This window comes from Cricetulus griseus, chromosome 7 (genome assembly GCF_003668045.3).
Source record: "Cricetulus griseus strain 17A/GY chromosome 7, alternate assembly CriGri-PICRH-1.0, whole genome shotgun sequence".
NCBI classification, from domain to species: domain Eukaryota; kingdom Metazoa; phylum Chordata; class Mammalia; order Rodentia; family Cricetidae; genus Cricetulus; species Cricetulus griseus.
Genome location: NC_048600.1, coordinates 93,124,036 through 93,151,731, shown reverse-complemented (window position 1 = coordinate 93,151,731; position 27,696 = coordinate 93,124,036). Strand labels below are relative to the sequence as shown.

The 27,696-nt window shown below is 50.5% G+C and overlaps 1 protein-coding gene across 1 annotated transcript in view; it reads right to left on the bottom strand.

Moving 5' to 3' along the window:
- Positions 1-7,321: 7,321 nt before the first annotated feature.
- The window catches only part of Rab11fip4 (RAB11 family interacting protein 4), a 109,257-nt gene continuing 88,882 nt past the window's right edge, over positions 7,322-27,696 (bottom strand). Inside the window, 12 exon segments of the mRNA XM_027426531.2 lie at positions 7,322-7,610; positions 8,684-8,827; positions 9,850-10,005; positions 10,082-10,219; positions 10,993-11,074; positions 12,456-12,596; positions 13,564-13,667; positions 13,925-14,024; positions 14,502-14,537; positions 14,733-14,867; positions 15,418-15,612; positions 16,723-16,952. Coding sequence (XP_027282332.1) covers positions 7,494-7,610; positions 8,684-8,827; positions 9,850-10,005; positions 10,082-10,219; positions 10,993-11,074; positions 12,456-12,596; positions 13,564-13,667; positions 13,925-14,024; positions 14,502-14,537; positions 14,733-14,867; positions 15,418-15,612; positions 16,723-16,952 — 1,578 coding nt within the window. The 3' untranslated portion in view covers positions 7,322-7,493.

The following is a 27,696-nucleotide window of genomic DNA, read 5'->3' as shown; positions in this document are numbered from 1 at the left end:
CTCACAACCATCCATAGACACACATAAGGTGCACATCATACATACATACATACATACATACATACATACATACATACATACATGCAGGCTAAACATTCATACACATGAATAAATCTTTAGGAAGTAACCCAGGGCCAATGAGAAATCTCAAGCTGGCTTAGAGGCACTTGTCACCAAGCCTGGCAACTGGAGTTTGATTCCCAGGACCCACATGGTGGAGGAATCCAACTTAAACAAGTTCTTATCTGACTCCTACACTTTCACCATGGCGTACCCTCCCCCAAATAAATGTAAGAAAAGCTGTAAAGTAATCCAGAGATGCCATAAAGTGTATGGGAGGACACGTTGGATTACAAATAAGGGAGTTGAACACCTGCAGGCTTGGGTATCTGCTGGGGGTCCTGGAACCCAGGAAAGGGTGGTATGAACACTACTGGAGCCTTCCAAACCATGGTCTGGAAAGGGTTAACAAGCAAGCGGGACTTTGAGGCAGACAGAACAGAAAGATGGAAAAACAAGGGACCATGAAAGGGAAAGGGGACCCTTATTCCCAAGTCTAGTTTGTATTTCTTATTGTCTGCATGAAAAAACAACACAAATGACAAATGAGATCGTGGCTGAGACGTCCCTTCTCTGAGAGATGGTCTCGGATGGGTCTCCTAGTTTGCTTGTGTGGTCTGCGAACTTAGCACTCCCCTCCCCTCAAACCTGAGCAATGTGCTCCATAAACCACTGCACTGTTTCATTTGCAAACAGAGAATTTTGAAGATGAGAAATCAGTAAACCAGCTTACATATTTTTATTTTTTTAAACAACTTTGTGTTTGAAGTTAGATGTGGTGGCACACACCTTAAATCCCAGCACTATCAAGTCAGAGGCCAGCAGATCTCTGAGTCTACGGCCAGTCTGGCCTACCTATGAGATACACAGCCAGAGATATACAGTGAAACCTTGTCTCAAAACAAGAACTGTGTTAAGTTTTAGTCTCACTATGTAGACTACACTGTCTGTGAATTCAGACATCCACCTGCCTCTGCTTCCCAATTGCTAAGATGAAAGATATGCCACCATGCCCAGCCTACATTTAATTTGAAAACACTGAACCTAGTTTCTAAGTTACACTCTGAGCACTGTAACTTCAAAAGCCACAAAATCATTTATATAGCTACTGTTGAGACCCTTGAGGGCCGCCCCTGGCTCATTCTCTGAATGTCCAGGCTGTCTCAAACACACCCTCTCTATTTAATAAACCTAGCTGTTTCATATGGACACATCTTGACATTATTTTCTGTCCAGAAGTCAAGATGCTGGTTCCACCTGAGTGGAGGTCAAGGGGCAGCAAACTCCTCATGCTCCAAGGGCCAGAATCAGGCTGCCAGACCGGCCACATGGGAGGACCTGGTTAGCCAAGGTTGGGCCATCTCCATCTGCTGAGCCCCGTGGCCCACATATTCCAGCACTGTAGTAGAGGTGATGACTCCTTCAGTGGGCAGCTTCTAGAGACAATGCACCTGCAAACTGAACAAGACCTTATTTGGGTCCATGCAGATGTGAGCGTTCCGATAGGCTCACTGATTATCCAAGTTCAAATTTATTCATGTTAACTTCATTGGGTTATCCTGTATCTGTCCATCTGGAGGCCCCAGGTAGTAAGACCACACTCAGGAGAATATAGGTACAGAACCTCCAAGTCTGTACTTGACAGTGGCTCTGTGGTCCCAGGAGTCAGGTAAACCTGTCCAGTGCAGAGCTGCCTGTCCACCCCAGAGCACCCACAGCACAGGGCCTGCATGGGGAGGATATGTGGGCCAAGACACACAATTCTAGCTCTTTTACTAGAATTTCAGAACACACACAGAACAAAGGGTAGAAATCTTGGGTCCTAGAGCACACAATCCTAAAATGCCATGGTAATCCATTGCACAGCAGAATTCATCTTAGCCCTGTGAAGCAGTTCAAGAGGAGCACCTGAGCCTGTACAAAATGGATGACATGGGAGGAGCGTGACCCAGGGACCCCTTGAGCCCCAGAAGGCCCTTGCTGAGAAAGAAGACTACTACAGGAGGACAGTTTCCAATCACAGTCCTGAAGCTGAAGCAGGGTCACATCTCTAGGCAAAGCAGGCCAGGACTGAGGGGAGCCAGACCCTGCTCTACCCTTCCTCTAGGGGGCAGCACTAGCCACCTCAGTTATAGCACACCATAAAGAGACTGCTTTTCCTAAGGGAAATGTCACCCTGAAGCCAGGGCACAAGCCTGCCTTTCTCCCTCCACCTCTTCCACCCCCTTTCAGTGCCCCACCCCCCTACAGAAGTTCACACAAGTCAGGAACAAAAAGCCAACTGTTTATTTACACTGTGGTCTGTACATTACAGTTCCTTGGAAGGTGCCCACACTGAAAGCCTGTTTCAGGAGAGAACAGGCTGGAGGCAAACAGTTCAGGGCCTGGGACTCACCCCTCTCCCCTCCCTAGGGCCTAAAGTGGAAGTTCCTTTCCAACCCCAAAGCTAAGGCCATTTGCAATTACTGGCACCCGGGCAAAGCCCCAGATGTAATCACTGGAGAACCAGAACCCATCGCCTGTAGCTTCTTCCACCTGGGCCCCACAAGGCCCAGCCCCAGAGCATGAAGACCTGAAGCTGGGAGCCAGCAGGCTGTGCGTCCTCAGCACGCGCTGTCCCATCCCGGTCCTGACATCAGTCTGGTGATTAACGGCACTCTGGTCTGAGCACCAGCAGACAAGGAAGGGCTGGACAGGTGATAATAGCAGGCAGGGACAGTAGCAAATGACTTCCTTCAGCACACACGGGGGAGACACCAGACACAGTGGCCCTAAACCCAAAATGTATTGCAAAGCACTGGCTGGGGCTTCCTCCAGAAGAGCCCTTCATGGAGCCTTGCAGACCCGCAACCTCCCTGCTGGGGCCAGTGCCTCAGGTGAAAGGTGATCTGTCTTCTATAAATATCCACACCCACACAGAAGAGGTTTGTGGGAGAAGCTGGTCCACACAAAGCTACCCTTGTCTTGGATGCAGGGTTTCTAAACTAGCTTCAGGTACATAAGGACTAAGTGTTCCCTATGCTTAAGACTGTAACAAAAGATCCTGTACAAAATGTACCAAGTCAACAGAGGCTGGGGACCTATGGGGAAGCAGGGCCTGACTGGGGGCAGCAGGAGTAAAGGGTCTGCCAGCTGGCCTCAGTGGAGGCACATGGCTGCACACGTGAGTACACACAGGACCGGGGAAGACGGGTAAGGGGGTGTACAAAAGGGGGCAGTGGGTAACAGAGAATCCTGTGTGGTGGCCACAAGGGAAAAAAGGCACAAGGACCCCAAACCATGCAGACAAAAACCAGCTGTGCAAAACAGGAAAGCAGACAGTCCCAACAACAGGCAGGGCCATCAGAACTTAGGCCTGTAAGAGCAGTGGCCTGGAATGCTGCCCCCCAGCTGGTACCTCTGGGATAGACATCCCTGCATTACAGTCACAATGGGAAGAGGAACCCACAAGGACAGTACATCAAAGATACCCAGCTCCTGGTGAATAGGGTGACAAAGACTGTCACCTTGCTATGCTTTCAGAAACAGAGCCTCTAGAAGTGGCTCTCTTAGCTGAGCAGCTAAAAGATGCCACCTGACACAGCTACCCTAACACACCCATGCAGATTGAAGTCAAGATGGAAGTCAGGACAGGAAGGCCCTCTGAAGACTTGACCACTCTAACTTGAGGCCTCTTGGTGAGCACATGTTAGAGATGCCAACCTGAGGAGCTGCCACAGAGGCAAGTCCTTCGGCTGCAGTGGGAGTTGGGGTAGGAGGAAAGATTGGGGAGAAGGAGCAGCGCTGAAGCCCTAAAAAGAGCTTCACCTGGACTTTTACAGAATCACTGGGCATCTGTCGGGCTGGCCTGGTGATTACCCTAAACCTTTCCCAGGTCCCATCAGTCATGTCTACAGACAGGTGTAAATTTGCCAGCTTTCTCAGGCCTTGCTGTAGAGCCTCCAGACCCCCTACTGAGCCCAATGTGTAATGATACCCCCTGAACTAGTATGGATCACAACTCAGTCCTCGTAGTGTGAACTGGGTGCTGATTTGGCACTGACAGGGAAGCAACTGGGATAGCCTTACTGCAGTCAGAAAATAGACAAAAATCCACAAAGGCAAGGAGCCATTGCACCCAAAGCGGTGGTCAAGGCCCAGCTCTTACCTGATTATCTGCTCCCACTTTACATGTTTCCTGTGACTCTAGGGGTCCCAGGCAGGGGACCACTAAGGGATACAGACTTCCAGGCTAGTGAGAGCAGCTGGATTCTCTCCTGGTGCAAGGACTACTCAGTGGCATAATTACCAAAAGCCATCCATCTTCCATCACCCCAGTCAAAGGCAAGCTACTCCAGCCCTATTAGAGTTATGAGACATTTCATGTGGTTTCTCTACTTGAGCCAAAGACCTTCTAGGACAGGAGCCCCCACCTGGAGCTGTGCATGAACAGCACTGGGGAAAACCAATGCAGATGTAGGTACTGAACCACCCACGCTACCAGTTACATAGAAACTCAAAGTTAGTTTCCTATCATCAAATTCTTTTCGTGCTGCCGGGGACTAAACCTCACACTAGGCACTCTACCACTGTGCTACATTCCCAAGCCTTCCATCAGATTTATTTCAGAACCTCCTCAGGTGACACCAACACACAGGCAAATTGGCAAACCCAATCTCCAGTCCTAGTGCTCTGCTTGTACTTGAGCTTTGTGTTTTTAGTGTGTCAGAAATAAAACTTTACAAAGGAATTTCCTCTGTGGAATCTCAAGGAAAGTACCAGTCTGAAGTAAAATCTAGTCAATTCAAAGCTAAAAGGAAACAAAGGCAGGAAGACATTAGTTCATTCTGTTTGGCTTCTAATGGAATACAAGGACGGTTTAGCATCACATAAAAAGTGCATCCCCTGCCTGGCCCCAACCTACGATCTTGGCAAGTTACTGCTGACCCTTCCCTGAGGGAGCTGTCCAATTTGGCAAAAGCCAACACCCCTTCACAGGACACTTGGCTAAATTAGTATCACCTGGGGCATTCTTAAAACATTCCAAGGCCTAGGCCACACCTGTACCAACTGTTACAACATGTGAGGATCAGAATATTAAAAAGCTCCCAAAGCACTGACTATGGAATGGGACATTGTGATTCTAAGAGTTAAAACCACTTGTTTACCTGAAATTCAAATGTAACCGAATGCCAAATCTAGACACAGGAAGTCAGGGGACAGCTTACCCATGGGCAGTGAGCCAGGGAGGCAGCAGAAGCAAAGCTCAAAGTTCTGCAGTCCCCATGAGTGATGTGGCACTAGAGCCCTGGGCTTGCAAGCCCAGAACCTTTTAAAAATGAAGTGAGTGTGGTGACTCATGCCTGTAATCCCAGCACTTTGGAGACTAAGGCAGGAGGATTACCTTGAATTCCAGGGCAGTGTAAGACCTTGTCTCAAAAGATAAAAATCTACTGCCACCACTACAAGAAACAATGAACATGATCTTAGGCCAACTTGACAACGTTTTCGAAGTGTATTCTGGCTGAGGAAGGCTGGATTATCCTAAAGTATGTGTTGCATGGAAGCCAGGTCCACCCTCAGAAGTCACTCTTCCAGAGGCCTATAGCAGGTCCCACAGGGACCTCCAAACTTGTCATTTCCTCAGAGAGTCTATTTTTGCAGCCCAACAATGTGGGCCAAAAGCCTTCTGTGCCTGTTGCCTTGACAGAAATTCCTTCTTCTTCTGCTCTGCTGTGACTCTGGCCTCTGTGGCCCTCACTGAACACTTACACACTAGTGAAACTGGAGGCCTGTACAATTTCAAGTACAAAACACCCATCCCTGAGGCAGCTCCCACAGGCCAGGACGACACCCAGCTGATCTCTGCCATGCTCCTTCCAGCATGACACCTGGACCAACCTCAAGCCATGGTTTATTTTCCCTTCCTACTGACATATCCTCAGGAGACACCTACCTAGCCTTTCTCTATCTTCCCAGACCCCAGGGAATACCCACAGGGACCTGCACCTCAAGATCAAGCCTTCTTGTCTTCCTGGTGTGGCTCATCCAGGCAGCCCAGGGCAAGGGGACACACCCACCATCTACGAAGCACGAGACAACTCTGTGTAGATGATTAAAACGGATCTGAAAAGCCAAGGAAAGCAGGAGTGAACTAGAATGAAACTGGCCACAGCCCTGTCTCTACCAAGCAGGGCAAATACCCCGAGTTGTCTCTTTGCCCTCAACTGCTCTCCCTTCACTAGCATCCCCAACATGCCCAAACCTTCCTTTTTACACAAGATGTGCTCAAGAAAACAAATGGAAGGGAAAGAGGTAAGACCATCCCTGTTTATCTGGGCTGGAGATAAGGAAGCCAATCACAAACCACGTAAAACTGAGATAAACCACCAAAGGTCCAGGTACAGCATCTATGCCTGGACGCCTAAAACAAAACATCACATTCTTAAAAAATATGGGGGGTGGGAGGGTCCCCACCATGTATTCACAGAATGGAAGACTAAGGTTCCCCAGGATGCTCTCCACTGGACCTCCCACCAGCAGTGTCTGCTCTAACAGGGGACCAGATCCAGGTGTGCCTGAGAGCTGTAGGAAGGGGTGTGGCTACCTCCCCAGGCCTGCCCTCCCGCCAAGGTGCACCTGTGTTAAGATGCAGCCATGGGAACATGTCTCCCAGGCAGTCACTCCCTTTGGCCCCCAGTGTTAACACCTGCCTTGGGCACCCCACCCTTCTTCTTGGCCTTCCTTCCACCCCAAGTAAATGCTGTGTATATTTGTCTTCAAAACAAACTGAAGCCAAACCAGAAAGGGGAGGTAGGCGAGCAAGGCTGGTAAGGGCATGGAAAACTACAAAGGACTCAACCCAAAGGCAGGGACAGTGCACACGAGCTGCTCTGTAAACCCAGGTCTATTGGCGCCATTTACCACACCCCAGGGGCTATCTACAGGGGCCCCTGTACCCCCCAACACCCCTTCCTCCTCTTTGAGCTTAAAAAACCTGGGTTTGAATGGTGGCCAGAAAGGCTGGCCAGGACACCAAATTCTGGAGAACGTAACAGTTTTGTCCCCACTCCGGGGTGGGTGGGTGGGGCATCTCCTGAGATCTTCTAAGCCTTATCCAGAGGTAGAATCATTTCATCAGTATCCTAGATGCAAGCTTCCAGTCCTTGCTGTTAACTCCTGAGAGTCTCCCTCCCCTATCAGTCCCCCTCAGCCCCTCACAAAGGGACTGCAAAGTGCACACACAGCTCATCATGGGTTGTCACCCACAGCCATGGCCCCAAGCTCACTCCTTGCCTGTGTGTGCGGTCTCCCGCACATCCACTAGCACATACATACAGGGTGGTCAGAGGTACATTTACAGAGTGAGTGTGGGGTCCTGCCTGCATCTTTGTCCTCAGGCAGGCCTGCCCCTAGGTCCTAGGTCCAATGGCCGCTCTGCAGCCAGCCCTGGCTCAGTGTTTGATCTCCAGGATGGAAGGGTTGTGGTCCAGTATAGCCAGGATAATCTTGTCCATGTACTGTCTCAGTCGGAAGTTGATCTCCTCCTGCTCCTTCAGGGCCTCCATTAGCTGAAGGGAATGAGAAAGGTGGGTCAGAAGCTGGGCCCAGGCTGGGCTTACAGTGGCCAGTGACCAATGACAGAGGGGCCCCAGATAGCCTGAAGGCAATTTCATTGACCTGGGGAGGGGCTAAAGCCTGGGAACACTGGCCAGATGTACTGATAGTCAGGGCTAATGTGCATAGTCCCTGGGCCCAGAAGATGCTTGGGGCTGCCAGCCTTTCCTCACTCAGGCTCTCGCCATGACATTTAGGCGCAGTCAAACTGCTTCTCCAACCCTATGGAGTTACCTGCTGTCCCAGATCTCCTAGAGGCCAGAGGTGGACCCTTAGCTCTGAGTCTCAGGTGGAGGCAAGATTCAGGTGCACAGGACCTCAGTTTCACATTCAAATGCAGCTGAGTGTTTTTGTATTCCAGGGAGAAAAGATGGCCTTCGGTTCAGGGGAGCCAGGCTCCTTCCCCACTGCCATCCCATGTGGTTATTTCTACGTTTAACAGGGGAAGTGTTTATGAAGCTGCCAGCTAAGAGACCAAATAAACACGTGTGCAAAGTAGATGTTTAAGAAGCTCTGGCCACCAGCCAGGTGGTGGTGGCGCATGCCTTTAATGCCAGTACTCGGGAGGCAGAGGCAGGTGGATATCTGTGAGTTCAGGATCAGCCTGGTCTACAAGAGCTAGTTCCAGGACAGCCTCCAAAGCCACAGAGAAACCCTGTCTCAAACAAACAAACAAACAAACAAACAAACAAACAAAAAAGAAAAGAAAGGAAAAGAAAAGAGAAAAAGAAACTCTGGCCACCATCTGAGTTAAGTCCCAGGAGGGTCTCTAATCTGAGCTCCACTCGAACCCAGACCTCCCAAGGAACAGAGGGCTAAGCTCCTCCCCTGTACTGCCTCCAGCTCAGCTCTGCAGTTACTGTGACAGCAGCAAGTAGAGGACTACCAGGGCCAGGTCTTGGCCTGCCTTTGGGATCCTGTGTAGCCTGGGTTTCAGGGTCCTAGCAGGTGGGGGCTAGAACAGGACCCACAAAATGGGGATCAGTCACCAATGTGAGAATTCAAGGGAGTGAAAGAATAAGGTTACCTCATCTCGGGATGCTGTGTCGATTTCTGCAGCCAGAGACTGGGCTTTGGTCTGGGTGGCAAAAAGGTTCTTTGCCTCATAGAGGCTGAGGCTTAGGATCTGCCCGTTCAGGTCATCGTTCTGATCCCGCAGCTTGTGATTCTCCTGTGGCAACAGAACGACAGGAACCTGAGCTCTGGGAGGCATTAGGAGCCCACCCTCTGGAACCCACTTCTTCCTATCCGTGTCCTCAGACCACCAGTATCCTCCCCCTTCAACGTATCTCTGCTAGGCCAGGAGACCTGCAGGTGACATGGCCTCTGCGGGGCCAGGTGTGGCATGCCACAGTCCTCAGAAAGGAATTGCAGCCCTGCTTGGGAGAACCAGGAAGACAGAGTCTTTCCCCTCTTGGGTCCTGAGGGGAGCACTGCCCACTAGCAGCTCAGCCTGCAGTCCTGGACCTGGCTGAGGGAGGTGCTATTCTCAATTTTCTGTGCAGGAAAGAGGGCTGGTTTTCCTGGCTCCTCCTATAGCCAGGATCTGGAACCTGCTTAGAGGGAGCTGTTTCAGGGCATGCTTGCTCCTGAAGGAAGGGGACACTGAAGGCAGTGAACATAGGTGCCCATTCCAATTCTTTCTTGCCTACCGCTCACCCCAGGGACCTGGGAGCCCCTCCTGGGTGGGTGATGGGCTAGCTGTACTTCAGGAGATGGCCACTAGGACTTCTGCCTAGGTGAATGAGTTCAGGTGTGTGATCCATGTCCAGGCTCTGGCCCATAGCTTGGGTTTCACTTCCTTCTTGAGCCATTGGCCCTTCCTGACCCCATGTTTAACCCACGCTGCAAACAACAGTGATGGGACACTTTCAAAAGCAGACCCTTAGGCCCTATTTGCCAGAGGCCCCAACCCAATCAAGCCTGCATCTGCAGCTTGGGGAAGGTTACTAGGACACGACAGGGACCTAAGAGCCCAAGAGCCATTCACTGGCTGTAACTAGAGGTGAGCCACTTGCCCAAGTGTGGGATGGGATGATGGACCCTGGCAATCAGACTGAGAAGAGTAGACAGGAGAGGCTGCAGGAGGTGGGCTGCTGCCCATGGCTCCCTCTCTGTAACTTCTAAACAGAGACCTACATGGCTGACCCAGCAGCCTCTTCAAAGCCACTGGACAGTGGCTCTAGGGCCTACCTGCTTCAGACGCTTGACTTCATGTTCAAGTTCCACCTCGCGGGCTCTGGCGTTGAACTCGCCAAGGCCAGATGAGCTGCGGCCCCTACCGGGCCGCTCACAGTCCAGCTTGTACATCTGCAGGTGTTCCAGCTCCCTCCGCAAGTCCTCAATGAGCTGTGAGGGAGAGAAGCCTGTTGACAACAGCAATGACACTGAGGGGAGCCCTGGGGGCCCCCGGCCCGACACTTACCTCCTGGGTCGCCTCCCGCTCCTTCTGGAAGTCAAGGCGGTTCTGCCTCAGCTTGTCCATCAAGCGCTTATAAAGGTCCATCTCATCCTTGAGGCGAAGGCTGGTGTCCTCCAGACGGTCAGACATGCGCTGCCGTTCCTAGAGCCAGGCAGACCCTGTCAGGGTGAGCAGTCCCAGAGGGCCCTCATGCCCTGATGGACCTTGGTGTGGCAAATGGACAGGCAGAGCAGCCACCCTGGGGAGTGCCCTCCAAGAACATTCTAGAAACATAGCAGGAAACACCCTAGGCCCCAGATGTCCTTCAGTGGTGTCAGGCAGAGCTCAAGAAAAAGCTGTGAACCCAAACACCCTCTTAAAAACAAACAACAAAAACAATTCCACAATATAAGACATTTATAATATAATACAGATTCTATTTTCACTGTAGAAAACTTGGAATTTTGTAAATTCAGAAACTAAAGTCATCATTCACTTTTCCTCCCTCTTTAATTAATTAAAAATTTATGCTGGGTGGTGGTGGTGGAGCACACCTTTAATCCAAGACCAGCGTGGTCTACAGAGTGAGTTCTAGAACAGTCTCTAAAGCTACACAGAGAAACTATCTCTAAAAACAAAACAAATTACTTTTGTTTTTATCTTTAAGACAAAACTCTCATGTACCCCAGGTTAGCCTCAAATTTCATTATGCAGCAAAGGATGACCCGGCAGAGGCCATGTCACCTGCAGGCTCTTGCCTCTACTGCCTGCCTCAGTGCTAGGATTGACAGGTGACAGGTGTGTATCCCCATACCCTGGCGTTTCTTTCTCTCTGTAGGGAAATACTTTAGTATTCCAGAGACTACAATCTAAAGGCCCTCTAACAGCCATCAACTCTCCATGGACTAAACACCATGCTGGGACCCAAGGCTCACCTCATCCAGTTTCTCTGTCTGTGACTTAAGTCGAGTCACCGTTGTTCTCAGATCAGTATTTTCTTCTTCTAACTGCTGTACTCTGGGAAACAAAAATGACAGATCTGAGGATCTATAGTGGAAATGACTTTACAGAGAAAGCAGCCAGTCTCTGCTTCTGAAAGAAAGAAACTACCAACTGAGAGAAACACTGAGACAAAAATAAAAAATTCAGAATAATTCAGGTCCAGCATCCCTGATCCAAAAATCCAAAATGTTCCAAAATCCAAAACTTTTTGAGCAATGACATGATGCCACAAGCTAAAATCCCATATCATCATGAAGCTGTTTCATGTACAAAATTATTAGCCAACAGTGACAGTTCATGTCTTCAATCCTAGCATTTGGGATGCAGAGGCAGGTGGATCTCTGCTAAGCTGTCGAACAGCTTGGTCTACATAGTGAGTTCCAGGCAGCCAGAGTTACAAGATAAGGCTGCCCGCCAGTATGCCAGTGTGGTGTGTGTGTGCGCATACACATACACATACACACACATACACACACACACACACACACACACACACACACACACACACACACGATATATATATATATATCACATATCTTATCATATATATAATATATGCAATAACAATAACTTTCAGGCTATAAGTTACTCTTTAATTTTGTGTGTGTATACAGTGTGTGCGCATGGCCCTGTGTGTGGATATACATGTGCCACACTGCAATGTGGAAGTTACCTTGTTTGAGACAGGATCTTTTGTTGGTTTTGTCAGGCCAATTGGCCCTCCAACTTTTGGGGGTCCTCCTATCTCTGCTGTAGAACACTGGGATTACAAATACACACTTCTGTGTCTGGTTTTATGTGGGTTCTGGGAATCAGAAGTCTTCTATGGCCAGCACTTTACCCACTGAGCCATCTCCCCAGCCCTTTGTTTAGAAACAAAGGTGCTAGAGGGTGTGTGTGAGGGGGTGGTCATGGTGCAAGCCTTTAATCCCAGCACTCGGGAGGCAGAGACAGGTGGATTTTTGTGATTCCAAGGCCAGCCTGGTCTATAGAGAGAGTTCCAGAGCAGCCAGGGCTATACAGAGAAACCCCCGTCTCAAAAAACAAAAACAAAAATAGTAAGGAATTTCATGTTTGGATAGGGTTCTATCTCCAAGATAGAATGTTCAAATAAATGCAAGGGAGGATCTGACAGCAGGGGGAGCCCCAGGCCTAGAGATTCCAGCCCTGCCTATGATCCGCCTCTGCAGCTTCCTCTGCTCAGTGACCAGGTTCCATGAACATGCATCCTGCCTCCTCCCTGAAGAACCGGCCTGTGTGATTTTAAAGTATCTGAAGTACAAATGCTAGAACAGTAGGCTCAGCTTTACCGGAAACACTTGGGGCCAGCACTACTCAAGGGCTGCCAGGGCAGAGGGGCACAGGGGGAACAGGGGGCAGAAGGCCTAGTGCCTACCTGGTGTTGAGCAGCTCCAGCTCGGTGCTCTTCTCCCGCTCCAGCTTGCAGTAGACCTCACGGTGTCGCCGGGCCTCCTCCTCCAGTGCCTGCTCTGCTGTGGTCTCTTGATCCTTCACCATCTCCTCCAGCTCATGCACCCTGAGGTGGGGCATGAACAAGCACAGTCAGGGCAAGCTCTCATGTGCTCTCACCCCATTCAAGAAGGCCTGGAGCCTGCCAAAGCCCCCTACATATTGACTGTGATGTGGTGGGTTTGCCAGGCCAACGGGGCAATAAGCTTGGCTGACAGGTAAATTAGGGACGCTGTGACATCTAAGAAGTGTCTCTCTTATATTCAAGGGAAGCAGATCTAGTGAAGAAGCTCCAGAGGGGACGGAGGTCACACAGGAGACACGGAGGGCAGCAGGCTGGCCACAGCTACGCAGCCCCCCTCCCCCCAATAACTCAGCCACATCCTGGTAAGGCCATAAGAAATCCAGAGCCACGAAAAGGTCAGGCCCCTTGGGGTCATAACCTAACCCCGACTACTGGAAGCCTACTGTTGTCCAACAGTTCACAGTCATCGTGCTGAGCTGGGGCATACAGAAAGGCTATGGGGGAAGGAGCAGACCCAGAGAAGTCTACCAAGTTTCTTGCACCTGGGGAAGCCAGCCAGCCAGCATAGGATAGCATCCTTTCCGGTGTCCCTGCTGTCTATCCATACCACCACCACTTGGCCATACCTGTGCCACCTGGGCCCTCCTCCTCCCTTCCACTCCCAACCACAGGGCATATTCCCAGGAAGGGAGATAGAGTTCTAGTCACTCTAGTCTGGTGGTTCTCAACCCTTCTAATGCTGCAACGCTTTAATACAGTCCCTTGTGTTGTGGTGACCCACAACCAGAAAATTTCTGTTGCTACATCAAAAATGTAATTTTGCTACTGTCATGAATCATATATAAATATCTGATATGCAACCCCAAAGCGGTGGAGACCTACAGGTTGAGAACCACTGCTCTACGCAGCGAGAGTCACCAGCCCTGAGCAGTACTATGAGGTCTGGATCAGGGCTTCTCTGCTGGCGATGGGGACACTTCACCTTCCCTGGAGCCACCCTGCGGCTGACCTGTGCACCAGCTGAGTATTCTCCTGCTTCAGCTTGCTCTTCAGGTCCCCACTGGTCAGGCTGTCGTTCTCCAGCTCTGTTACCTTTTTCTCCAGGAAGCTCACCTGCAGTATGCAGGGTGAAACAGAATAGAAAAGGCTTTAGAAGCACAGAACTGAGAATCTAGAAAAGCTCATGACAAGGATCTCCAAATAACTACAAATAAAAGAGCAGACATATTTGGAGAGGAAGAGGTATATGACCAGTGCCCTTCCCCACCCTCATCTCCTCGGTGGGCACACAGTCCAAGTCCCCAGAGAGCAGCAGCCTGGAGCACCACTCCCATACATCCCAGTGACATGCACAGGGTCCCAGGGCCCACCTTCTCTGTGATGTCATTGTCACAGGAGTCAATGCTGTCTCGGAACAGGTCCTCAGTGCTGCCGTTACTGCTGCTGAAGTTACTGTTGTGCATGAGCTGCCTGTGGGGGTGGAGGGCACCTGCCTGCCAAGTCTGCCACAGTCTGGGGCCCCAACGCAGGCTATGGGCTAAGTGAGTATTCGGTACTGGGCTGCCAGGAAGGAGGTCATAGGAGGAACACTCCACCTAACCTTCTCACCCAAGAGACTGTCTATTCTAAGAATCGGAAAGAGCACTCCCCAAGCCCTGTCCTTCATGGAAGAGAAGGCACCAACAGCCATGGGCTGGACTATGGTCCTCTGGGCATCCTAGAAAGCCCACTAAAGCTAAAGCAGTGAGGATCTACAGATGCTGGCCCTGCTAAGTGGGGGCAAGGTGGCAAGGGCAGGAAAGGATGGCTTCATAGCAGTTGGCTTGCTTGGCTACATACAGGGCACGGGCTGAATCTGAGCTGCCGTCACAAAGCCCGAACCCTAGGACAGCAGAAGCGAGCGAAGGTAGAAAGCATTCAGCTTGCTGTCTCCCAAGAGGGTCTTACCGTCCGAAAGCTGTGCTTGAGATCTTCCGGTTGGGGCTACAGAGAGAGAGAGAGAGGGACACAGTCACTGAACAGAGGGGCACTGGATTTGAACGGACATCATTCATCAGCTTGGTGCCAAGGTGCTGCAGGAAACACCCGACTCTGCTCGGACACCCACATACCTGCCTACACAGGGGGGCTTGCCTTGCTTACCCTGCCTGGCCCCGCCTCTCTGGACTGCAGCCTCACCTGTTGGCCTTTAGGTTTTTCAGCCGGGCCTCCAGGTCATTCAGCAGGTTGATCTTCTTGCAGCACTGAGAGCAATACACATCCAGCAGCTCACTGTTGTAGGCGTGCCGCATCTTCCTTGGGGTCTGCCCCGCACTGGACAAGAGGAGGAGAGGGTGTCATTCTAGGCTGCTGGCAGGCTGTGCCCTGCCCACTCTGCTTAGCTTCCTCTACCTAGTTCCCCAAGGCTTTTATTGGTACTTTGGGACAGAGAAATGGAAATCAATCAGAGCATCCCTTCCCCGTGGTTGAAAGCTGGGGAAATGAACCCAATTAACACATAGGGCATACTGAGAGCTCATGTCACAGGATGGAATGACTCAGGCAGGGGAGAAGGGGCCATAGAAGGTCACTTGGAAGGGCCCTTTAGTACAGAGGTTCTAGGAAGCATGATGACATAAGAACCCTCCAGGGGTCTTCAGACTCACAGATCATTTAACTGTTTCTTCTCCAAGATAACAGGGGAAAGGACAAACCTGACCCCCAATCAGGCTAGGAGAAGGGGGCATCCCACATGCCAGTAGAGCCATGTAGTCCTGGGCAGAGGGAAGGATGGTCTGTGCCTATCTGATCCACTGGGATGAGGCTAGACTGGTTCTGCTATTTTCTCTGGACACCAAATGCCAACCCAGAGCAAGGGGGCCACCTGGAAGACACTGACGATCCTAGATCTGAGTAGACATTGGTTCTGGTCTCATCATCAGGGCAGGGGCTGCTGGGGGCACAGTCCACGTCATCCCCTTCTCCATAGTCTTCAAATTGCTCCTCATTGCTGATGAGAGAGGCGGTGGAGTGAGTGGAAAGGTCTGACGTGGTCATGGATGGAGTGAGGACGAGGGACCTGAGAGTCGTAAGCACCCAGTTAGTGAAGGGCAGAGGGCCCCATCTGCAGCTCCTGGTGGGGGCGGGGGAACCAGCCTAGCCCTATGTGTAGCAGGAGCCTGGCCAAGTCTAGACTTTGGGGACCTCATCCTAAGGGAAACATCCCACACAGAAATTTCCGCCGTAAGAAACAACAGAACACTGGTTATTACTTGATGGTTAAACAACAGATAGATTAAAATTACACTATAATTATAGTTACTGAATTAGAATATGTACCATTGATTCAAATTATTAAATTATAGAGGATCAAATGACTGTTGAAAGGTTTATACAAATATTGGCAAGAAGGCAGAGAAATAAGAATCAATGATAAGTTAGATACAAACTTTGAGACTTAGTAATTAATAAACTTACTTATTTTGAGACAGGTCTTACTATGTTGGCAGTGATGGTGTAAGCCTTTAATTCTAGCACTCAGGAGATAGAGGCAAGTAGGTCTTTATTAAATTTAAGAACAGCCTGGTCTACATAGCATATTCCAGGCCAGCCAAGGCTACATAGCAAGACCCTGTCTTTAAAAAAAAAAAAAAAAAAAAAAAAAAAAAAAAAAAAAAGGGACAAGCGGTGGTGTCGCATGCTTTTAATCCCAGTACTTGGGAGGCAGAAGCAGGTAGATCTCTGTGAGCTTGAGGCCAGCCTGGTCTACAGAGTGAGTTCTAAGACAACCAGGGCTACACAGAGAAACCCTGTCTAGAGGGGAAAAAGAGAGAGAGAGGGGGGGGGAGGAAATAAAAATAGTAACATGATAATAGGGCTTAGGTTAAGGATGCTTGTTATTTTTCTCCCATTCTCACTTTTTTCCAACTTTTAATTAACTCTTAATTTTAAAAAATTACTATTACTATTATTATCACTATCAGTGTGTGTGCACACAGGCATACCAGTGCAACAGCCCGTGTGTGGAGGGGACAGCAGAGTTTCTGCTTTGTTGATTCCACTGCATCCTCCAGGCCACCTGCCTGCTCCACGCTCCTGTCTTGGTGTCGGAGGGCTGGGGTTACAGATCCCCACAAGGTGTCACATGTACTTTCTGGCCCTGGGGCCACATGCCCTTTTGCTCACTCACTTGTCCTCTGGCAGGTACAGGCCCCCCAGTTCAGGCTCCTTCTCCTCGCCAGGACTCCTGACAGAGCCCTCCAGGCCCTGGCTGCTCTCCATGGGGCTGTCCATTTCTAACTCCTGGGGTCCCTCAGGCAGGGCCAGTGTCATTGCTTCCTCCTCGTCTTCCTGGAAGAAGCCGGGTTCCCTGGGGAGGAGCTCGCCATCAGCAAAGGTAGAGCTAGAGATGTTGCTGCCCTGGCAAAGACAGAAGGACAGAATGAGTGATGTTGGCTCCTTGGAACTTAGTACTCATCAGTCTATAATGACACTCGCAGGGGCTGCAGTTCAGGATGGCCAAGTAGACTCTAGATATGAGGATGTCTGGTTAGCCTCCAGGGCCTCTCATGGAAACTGACTCATAAGAGCTCAGTAAGGGGCCTGCCTTCCAGGCAGAGCCACCCATTAGAAAAGGGCCACAGCCAGGGCAACTACTTTTTGAGGACCAGTGGCTATGTTGGAGTCCTCATCACAGTCTTGCATAGGAAGCCACATGCCTTTGTGAAGGCTTCTTGGTGATCTGCACTGTGGGTGGGCCCACCTTGGTCAGCTGTCAGGGACAACCCTGACCTTACAGGAGGAACCTGAGGCAAGATGGTGCAGGGACATCTGCACAGCTGGGTGCACCCTCCAAGACCCTGCACAGCTGTAGAACCTCAGCGCCCTCTTCTGTTAATCAAGAGTGAGTGGTCATGGGCCAGCCCTGGTAGTGCACACTTTCAATCCCAGCACTAGAGAGGAAGAAGGAAAAACTGATGATCTCTGTGAGTTTGCGGCCAGCCTGGTCTACATAATGAGTTCCAGGACAGCCACAGTGAGTGTAGGGTAAAAAGTCTGAGCTCACTTCTGGGTTTGAAAACCCACCAATACCTGACCTTTAAATCCCACCAATCCCAACCCTGGAAAACTCCACCCCCAAGAAATACTACATTAAGCCTGCCTGCCTGCCTCCCACTTACTTCTCTGCTTTCCCCTGAGCAGAGGCAGCCACCCTCTTGTGTCTTTCTCACTAAATCTCTTGTGTGAGGTTTTTGTGCAGTGTGACCTTGTGGCATCCTTGGCTCCTGTCTGCCAGGATACCTTTCTCTTCAGAGCTGCAATACTTCCACTGGGGAGATCTTCCCCCAGAGCTGCAACAATTCCACTGGGGAAACTTTTCCCCTTAGAGCCACAACACTTACAGTGAGGCCGTGTCTCAAAACAAAAGAACGGCAACATACTCTCTTTCTTTTTTCTTTTTTTTTTTTTTTGGTTTGGTTTTTCGAGATAGGGTTTCTCTGTGTAGCTTTGGAGCCTATTGTATTCTGGCACTGAGACCAGGCTGGCCTCAAACTCACAGAGATCCGCCTGCCTCTGCCTCCCGAGTGCTGGGACTAAAGGTGTGCACCACCAACACCCGGCTAGCAACGTAGCCTCTTATAGGACCTTTGTGTCCACTGAATATTTCTTGCTTGCCCGTGGCACTCAGCAGGCACTCCCAACACTCAGGGAGAAAAGGCAAAAGGATTGCCACAAATTTCAAGTTAGCACAATTTACATAGTGAGGTCTAGGCCAGACAGGACTATGCAGTGATATCCTGTCTCACTAGAAAGAAAATAATAATAAAAATTGCTGTCATTTACTTTCTGCCAGAAGCCACGTTGCCAGCGGTTGTATAGCAGTTTCCTCAAAATTGAAACACTCCATCTCCCAGGTAACCTCTTTAAGCCAGAAAGTAAACAACTCAAAACAGTTTCAGGAACTCCCTGAAACTGGCCAGATTCTCCAGGCCCCTCCCTCCTAAGAGAGCATCACCCTCAGACAAGCCAAGATCAAACAAGTAGAGACCAGTCAAGCAGCCTCAAAGAAATAGAGACCATGGAGCTTCCTGGAAGCAGCTTAGGCCAACTAAGGCACCTGGAAAGGGCACTCTGCAACCTACTGAGCTGCCTATAGGCTGTGCAGTATGCTCCAAATTCCCAGCTTTTGTGAAGTGGCCTTTAGAGATATTCCCCCCAAGTAACCCCAATAAAACTCATTGGTTCACTAGATGGAGTTTGTTGGTTTCTATATCCGTACTTTGGTCTGTCCTGGGCATACTATCTAGAGTATAGACAGGAGATGTCTGTCACACAACACCAGCCAGGACCTCTCACTTCTGGACCTGAGATGATCAGTCCAATGCTGGGACACCACCTTATATGCTGTTGATGTGCAACAAGATTTGTCTGTATCCCTTGCTGACATCATCTCACACAAGAGTTCAGGCTTAGCTTATTTACCTTAACGAGTAGCCTCAGGAAACCACTTCCTAGCTTTTGAGGAGGTAGGCACTCCCCATGGATCTTCTTCTACCTATCCTATGGTATGCTCTAGGGCTGGCTGAGAACTCTACTAAAAATGTTTCTCTCATAATCCCAGGGCTGCCAGGGGGTCAGAAACATAGCCGTGAAAGTGTCAAAAAATGTCCACAAGAAAAGGTTCCAAGACACAGAGGAAACCACTTGGAGACAGGCTGAGCCTATGCCCTGAGGAGGCCTTGGGGTTATGAAAAAAAGGTGATTAAAAACTTGGTTCCAACCAGGCGGTGGTGGCACATGCCTTTAATCCCAGCACTCCAGAGGCAGAGGCAGATGAGTTCGAGACCAGCCTGGTCTACAAGAGCTAGTTCTAGAACAGCCTTCAAAGCCAAAGAGAAACCCTGTCTCAAAAAAAAAAACAAAACAAACAAACAAAAAACTTGGTTCCTACTTGTGCCAAAACTCAGATGAACACACAGATGGCCCAACGAAATCAGCACCAGGCAACCCAGTTGGTAGAGACCAAGGGATGAACAATTAAAGTCATCCTAGGGTCCTTCCTACCCAAGCATTACTAATCCATCACACATGGCTCCTAACTCATCAGCATGCACGAGACTCACCCCAAACAGTGCAAACCCATGCACAGAGCAGTCACAGAATACCAGAGCCCAGTGAGAGTTCGTGTTGTCCTGCTTTTGTGTGGGGACAACTCACCAGGACAGCTGTCTTTATTCCCATTTTACTGATTGGAAAATGAGAGTTCAAAGAGTAACTTGTCAGAGTTCTCTATTGGTAGGATGGGCAGAGCCCTGGCTACTTCTGGCTGCCATACCCTCGGTTTCCTTTATCACTGCTACCTTCACATCTCACTGGTTTTCAGATTTGGGTGTGACAAGGAGGTGAGTCACTCTCTAGGGACTAGAAAGCTAGTGATGATGCCCGGTGCCCCTCCTAATGCAACATTCCACGTGAACACTGCCACCCCCCACAGAAGATGCTGCTTAGCACAAGGACACCTAAGGGGGTAAGTGAGGAGGTGGACCATCCCTCAGGGGAGCAGCGTGAGTACTCTATGCCATTCCCCACTATGAAGACCTGCAAATTCCACCTGACAGGCAGGCAAGGTGAGCATGTGGCAAACTGCCAGGAATGGCACCATCAGTCTGTCCACTTACAGGCATGAGCTGCATCTGACCTTCACCTCAGTCCCAGAACTTCACCTCCTTTCACCCTTTCTAAATAGGCCTGGGAGTCCGGGTGTCCTGACTCACTGAAACAGACCCATAGCACACAGGTGCTCACCCAGTACCACACAGCAGCATTGAGACACTCCTTCAAGTCACACGAGCTCCTGACAGGATGGGAAAAGTGGCCTCAAGGGAACTATCTCAGTCACAGGATGGAATAAAGGCCCCAAATATCCCTCACACCCTAAGACCAGACAGACCACTCCCCTTCCAGACTTTTGAGCAGAGCACACCTCTGCCTGCCCTTCACCTTTCACCAAGTGCTCTATCCATCTCTCGAAGCCCTGTCAGAGTGCCATGAGGTGTACAGGGCACAGATGCCCATTCCTGTTTCATCTAACGCCTGAGAGAGATGAGGTTCAAAGGAGGCAGGTGGCTGCTGTGGCTGCTGAAGTTGCCCCGCTTACAAAGGGCTCTGCTAAGATCTGAAGCCAGGCTCAGCCTCGCCGAGTCTGGAGCCCCATCCGCCTCCTAGCTCTTTAACTAGCTCTGTGTCCGCAGGTGTATGCCCACACACTCACTCAACATTTTCTTTTAAAATTAACTTCTCCCCTTATTAACACCTTTTCATTCAACCCACAATTGTTTGCCTAAGGCCAGTGGAAATTTTAATTATAACTTCAAAACCAATTCCTGCATCTTCCCCTCAAATTAAAGTAATACAAAGTGCAGTAAGAAAAGTGAACAGGATGGGACTGGCCCATGTCTGTCCCCTCACCCTGCCCTCCTCATCCTGCAGGCCAGGCCCCCAGGGAAGGGTGAGGAAGTACTGGGTCAGCAGCTCCCACCCCAAACACTTTAGGAAGGGAAGCAGTTCTGGGAGGTGGAGAGGCCTCTGCCCCCCAACCTGTGCCCCTCCTCTCAGGCAGGGAGAACACATCACACAGGAACCCTTCTGGGCCAGCAATGTTCCTTTATGATTCTTAAGTTGCGAAGTGAAGGGAAGCTCTCCTGGGCAATGACATCACCCTCACAGATTCTAGGCAGACTGAGGATGTGGGCTTTAGAAGCTCTGTGCCACCCTCCAACTATGCCTACTCAGGCCAGGGTCCCAAAGAGAACCTGTTTTGTGTGGCTCTGGGCAGAGGCTGCCTTGCTGTGCACTGGAGAGCTGTGGGGACTGTGTAGAAGCTGAGGATGAATCGCCTGGGAATGCCATGCAAATTCTACTCAGGCTGATGCAAGATGTGGGCCTCTGTCCTGAACAAATCAAGGCTGGTTTCGGCAGCCCCCAGGTAGTCAGAATCTCTCCCAAAAGTGCTGTATGTGGTGAGCTGGGAGACAACACTGTCATCATCCCACCTGATCATCATGCTGGCTGGAGACCCAGGAAGTATACATCTATACCCTGCATCTCTCATAGTGTCCAGGACCCGCCCAGAGGGCTGGCAGGGCAGGAAATGGGTATCCCAGGAGGCTGAGTTTCCAGTGAGAAATGTCACTGCCGAGAGTAAGTTTCTGAGACTCTAGTCTCCAGCATTGTCTTTTTTTGTCCCCATCACCAACGTGGGTCTGGCAGGAGGGAGGGAGGAAGGGAGCCTCAAAGGCCAAGGCCAGTGAGGACACCCCTTGGGATCACATTTCTGCCTGGAGGCTTCTAAGTCACTGATAACAGGGAGGGAGGGAGGGATGGAAGGAGGGAGGGAGGGAGGGAGGGAGGGAGGGAGACTCACTACACAAGAGCATCCAGTATAGGTCCAAGCCTGGAGCTATGGAGGCCTCCTCAGCATCTGTAGGAAAGGCTTCAGGAGGGCAGTGTTCTCAGCAGGCAGTGTGGCTCTGTCTGCTTCCCAGGGCTCGTCCCTGAGGACAAAGAGGTGACCCTAAGCACAGAGCTCTTGTCCTTCTAGGCCACAGGGACAACACTCCCATCAGCCACCGCAGCTTGCTTGTGTCCAAACTATCTCAGGGACACCTTCCCAAGGTTGGGGTCAGAGGGTGGCAGAAGATAAAGCAGATGGAGTATGCCTTGGGGAAGCTGTGTGGCTGGGACCAGTGGAGGGAGGGCACAACAGTCAGTCCTGGTAGACCTGCTCACACGCCCTGTGTTCCTGGATTAAAGACTGTCTCTGTGAGCCCCTGGGATTTCCCCTAGAGAACAGGGACTATCATTTCTGCCCAAGAGGCTGCATGACAATTCACATAAGTCCAGTCAGCAGCCATGGCAGCCTAAAGTCAGGATGACCTTGGGAGAGGCTGGAGACTCTATGTTCAGAGCCTAGATTGTCCAACCTGCCATGGGTCCTTGGCTGATGAGCTAACAAAATCCTGGTTGGGCCTGGGGACTAATCCAAGGACAGGGATGCTGGAGACAGTGCTGATCCCAAGCCCAGGGAAACAGGACCCAGCCAGCTGCATCCCCCGAGTGTCCCCACCTCCACTTTTCCACTCTGTCCTCTTCTGGGGCTGGATGGAGCTGGTCCCAGCTGGAAGTGGTTGCCAGCAGGCACACAGCCTGCCCGTGGAACTCCTCTTCAGTCTCAAGAGCTGTGTTCGCCACCAGTAGGCCCCACAGCCACCCCTTCCTCTGTAGGAAGTTGGAAAGGGCTGAATTCAAGGGCCAGTTGAAAAGACCAAGCATCAATACACGAGGGGGGCTGTCTAAGCCTCAGAGAGGCTCACAAAGGCCCACTGTTCCTGCTGTGCAGCCAGGAGGTGTGTCAGGACCCAAACTAAACAGCTTCATTTGGTCTTCACTTTCATCCACCTTGTGGGGGTGGGGTAGGGTAGAGGGATGTGGGGACCAGACTCAAGGTCACACACCCTAAGTTTCCTGGCAGGCGATCTACAGAGAACACTGACTGTACAGAGTAACTACTTATTTCTGTTCTCCAAGAGCAAAGAGACTGAAGCTGTGGCCATATTGGGGGGTCTACGGCCGAACCCCAGCAGCCAAGCATTACAGGAGTACACAGCAGGTGATGACTGAGCTCTTCTTGAAACAAACTACATTGGACCACAGGACCTAGAGGGCCAGCAAAAGAGCATACATATCAGGCCTCGTGCTGACTCTGGTATGGCCACTGCCCGGTGGGGTGACTACTGGATGAGGGGCCTCATTTCTGAGCGTCATCTAAAAGCATCCGTGATGAGTCCCTGTGTGACAGCACTGCCACAGAGAATCTAATCTAGGGCAGCACCTCACCTCTTAAGGACATTGAAAACATGACACAGAGATGGTGGGTGTTGGGGACATGGTCCCAGTCACACTCCACCACATATGAGCACTGTGGCCTTTAGGTTCCTGGACTACCCTGTGCCTCAGTTCCCCCATCTATACAGCTGAGCTAACCACAGTATGAATGAAGTGAATTGTTAACTGCTGGAAGTCTTAGAAAGTAAGGGAAGGGCTTGATAAGTGTGAGCTATTACTGTCATTAGTATGTTAAAGGATGGTATGCAGGGGTACACCTAAGCATCTTGACTTCTATCCAATCCCAGGGAGGCTCAGCTCTGGGAGGCCAGGTTACTTCTCCTCCCTGCACCAGGGCCCTCTCTTGCCCACTGTCTTGGAAGGTCTGTCTGCACATTAGTCAGACCCTGTAATAAGTGTTAAGATGCTGCCTAGGGAAGGGAGACCAGGAGGCCCTGAGGCGCGGGCTCATCCACCCCCAGCCCTGGCAACAAGCTCCACTCTGCAGGCGGTGACTTGGAGCCAAAGCAAAGCTCTGTGGGGACAGAGCTGGGTAAAAATAGCCTGGGCGGCCACATCTCAGCTTCCCATGAAACCAGGCACCCGTGGGTACACGTGGACCTCCCACTGCAGAGAAGAGGTTGTGGGTAGGCACAGGCCAAGCCTCACATTGGGGAGAAGTGCACTGGCTGTCAGGCCAGGCCAGTAATGGAGTCTCTTGTGTACTGGCCAGCTAATAATAGCCTGGAGACATGGGACAGGCCAGGGTCACAATGGGTTTTCCCTTTGGGTGGCAGGAACCTCCCTTGAGGGCAGCTTGTGGTACCAACACCCAATTCAAAGAGGGTGAGATGAGACTGCCTAGAACAACATATACCCTCACAGCCCACCATGGCTTGGCTGCTCTCCTCACCTAAACACGGTGGCAATGATGGCTGGGAAACAATCCTGACTGTAACTTACTTCCACACTGTGGCTGTCAACCTTGCTGGAAGTCAGGCCCTGCTCTACACAGTGACTAGATGCTTATCAATGGTAAAGAGGACCCTGACTCCCCAAAGGGCTACCTAGTGCCAATCAAAGGCCAAAGATGAGACCAAGAAGTTGGGGTTGGCATCTACATACAAAAAGGACCAGGACCTTAACCTGCCTCCAAGGCCAAGGGCACTCACAGGACAGCTAGTCACTAAGTCATCTCTGTTGCTCTAAGAGTGGCCTTACCCAGAGAGATCAGAGTCCTGCAGCCCTCAGCTTCCTGCTCTAGTGCACCAGGTATAGGTCAGATGACCAGACATATTACCATGTTCCTTTCCAGGTGCTACCCCACCACTCCAAGGAATGGCAGCCAAGGCAGGGTTTGGGCCCTAAGTTCCGTGTCTGCTTCTGAACCCCAAGAGAGGGTCTCACCTTAGAGGAAGAAATCCTTCAGCAGGAGCACCCAGGAGTTGATCTCAGTGCAGCAATTCCAATGTTGCTGTCAACCTCAGTGGGACCTACAGTCCCAGGACAGGGCAATGGGCATTTCCTCATTGGTTTTACGTATGAAAAGGGAGACGGGGTGGTGGTGGTGGTGGGGTGCTCAGGCAGGCTCTCTGTGGGACATCTGCCTGGTGCTTAGCAGTAGTAGAAGAGAATGTCATGTCACAGGTTCTCGGGCCTCCAATGCTATTTAAATAGAGCACAGGCACTCAGAACTAGCCAGCCACTGCCCAAGCCATAGCCACAAATGTGGAAGCCCACACAGTCTTTTATCACAACTTCAACGGTCTTCCTCCCCAGTTTCATACCACTCAACTCTCACTTGCTGACAGGCATGGCAGAGGATTAGGGGGAGGGAGACATACTATAGCTCCCAGAAAAATTTAAGAGACAGCAGATAGCCCAGAACAGAGCAGAGATGGGCAAATTCCCCAAAGGAGCAGAGGCATGTAGGGATCTAGAGAGCCAAGTCACTACAGAAGGGCTAGAGTCAAGGCAGCACCAAGGAGGGTGTGAGGTAGACCCGGGCGGGCCGTGCAGCTCTGGCCAGGGGTATGGTCTGGCTGACAAGCATGTCCAACTGTCTAGAAGGCTGTGTGGTCTGCCTCAGCCAGTGCCTGAGCTGGAGACCAATCAATGTCCAGCCAAAGCTCTGACCCAGGGTCCTGTGTCTTTGACTAGGTGCCTACTGACCAAGTCGAGATAAAAGGTGCCCAGGGCACATATGGCACTGCCAAGGAGCTGGCTGCTGCTCTGGCATTCTCTTTTTCTTCTGGTGCAGCAGAACTCAGGAGGGCCTTGTGCAGGTAAGCAGGAACCCTATTACTGAGCCATGTCCCTCGCTACCACACCAACCAAGGAAGCTGGCAGGACCACCCTAGTCTCAGAAGTACCTCAAGTGGTAGGAGGCACTTAAAAATGATGCAGGATCCATTTACCAAGATGTAGCCCTTGCACGTATTTATGCATCTCTTAGTGGTTTCAAAATACACACAGCAAAACATCACAGAACTGAGATCTGGAGACTTTAAGTTACCTCCCTCGGCATGGATGGAACAAGCAATGGAGGAGTAGATGGAAGACAGGAGAAGGGAACACCAATCTAACTGGGTTCACATAGCACTCTTAGCCTGTCGAACAAAGCTAAGAGATCAGAGGCTGATGGGAAACTAGACACTTGCACAATACCCGAGAACCCCCAACCCCCCACTGCAGATCACAGGAAAACACAGAAACCCCCCTCAGGTCTTTGCACAGGGAGCAGGCTATTGCTCCTTTAACACAGTAATCAAATAGCATCTCAGCGGGAAGAGACAGACAATGGCCCACAGCATGAGGATCTCAGCAAAATAGTTAATAAAATGGCTAACATCTAATCAAGCCCTAGCATCTAATGCACTAAATGGGGAGGAACAAACCACAAACTACATGCCACTAAGGAAAAAGGGACCAAAACCAAACATAGTACCTTCTATGACACAACTGGCCTGGTGGACCACAAAAAGAAAAGGGCACAGCTTACCCCTATAATCCCAACACTCAGGAGTCTAAGGTAAGGGGAGCACTGTGAGACGGAGACCAGCCTCGGCTGAGTTCAGTTCGGCAGAGACAGTTCCAGGTCAGCCTGAGCTAGAAACCTTGCCTAAAATCTAGTAAGAAGAATGCCATGCAACTATATTAAAGGGAGGCGGGGTCCTAGATCAGTGTTCTCCAACCTCACTGTGACACCAAGTCACACAGTGGGGGCATAAAACTCAAGACGGGATCTGTCTCTGGTTAGGAGGTCTGGAAATGTGCATTTCCAAGTCGGGAGAGGTTAATGAAAGCATTTCTGACAATGTATTGGGTGAGCCATAAAGATAGGGAGGAATATACAATAACGCCTTGTAGGGCTGACTGAGCCAAGGGCAAGACGCTGCAGGCTGCAGAGCCTGATGGCTGAAAATGTGTCCAGGCTCTACCTTCAACAGCTTTCCAGGGTAGACAATGGTACTGTACCATCATCATGTCAGATGTGTTAGAAGCAAAATTTAAGGAGAGCTGGGGTTGTAGCTCAGTGGTAGGACACTTGTTCCCACGCCATGCAAGGTCCCCATATGCAGTTCAGTCTCTGCACCAACAAAACTAACAGCAACAACAAAAAAAGCTAAACTTGACAGAAAACAGGAAAAGATGGCTTGCCCTCAATGTACTCAACTGGTTGATTATGGAAAACTGTAAGAGTTTTGACAAATTTAAAAGTGATATAAACAGCAGGGCAAGGTCGTGCACACCTTTAGTCCCAGCACTCCGGCAGAGGCAGGCAGACCTGTAAGTTTGAGGCCAGCTTGGTCTACAGAGAAAGTTCCGGGACAGCCAGGGCTACACCTTGTCTTGATAAACCAAATAAAATAAAAGTGGCATAAACAAGCAAAGCCACCCTTAAAGAAAGCCACTCCAGCGTCAGAACCCCACAAACAGCAGGCCTGGAGTACCAAACACCCCTCAGGACTGACCAATGACAGGCAGGGGAACTTCCAAAGAGGCAGTGATAGCTGAAGTGAGTCTCTAAACAGCCATTCCTGCCACCAACTACAAATGGAGCACTTGATAGAGAGCCATCACCAGTGGGCGCTTCCTGGGAGTGGGCCTTTTCTGCACATGGGACTCTCTCACTCCACTGAGGCTCTCCTGGGATCTCAGACTCAGTTCTCCCTCATTCTCCTCTTCTCTTTGCAGAGAGACTCCCAAGGCTCTCTTCAGCTATGTATGTAAATTTATATGTAAAACTCTCAATACTTGGCACCTCAGAATTTGTTTC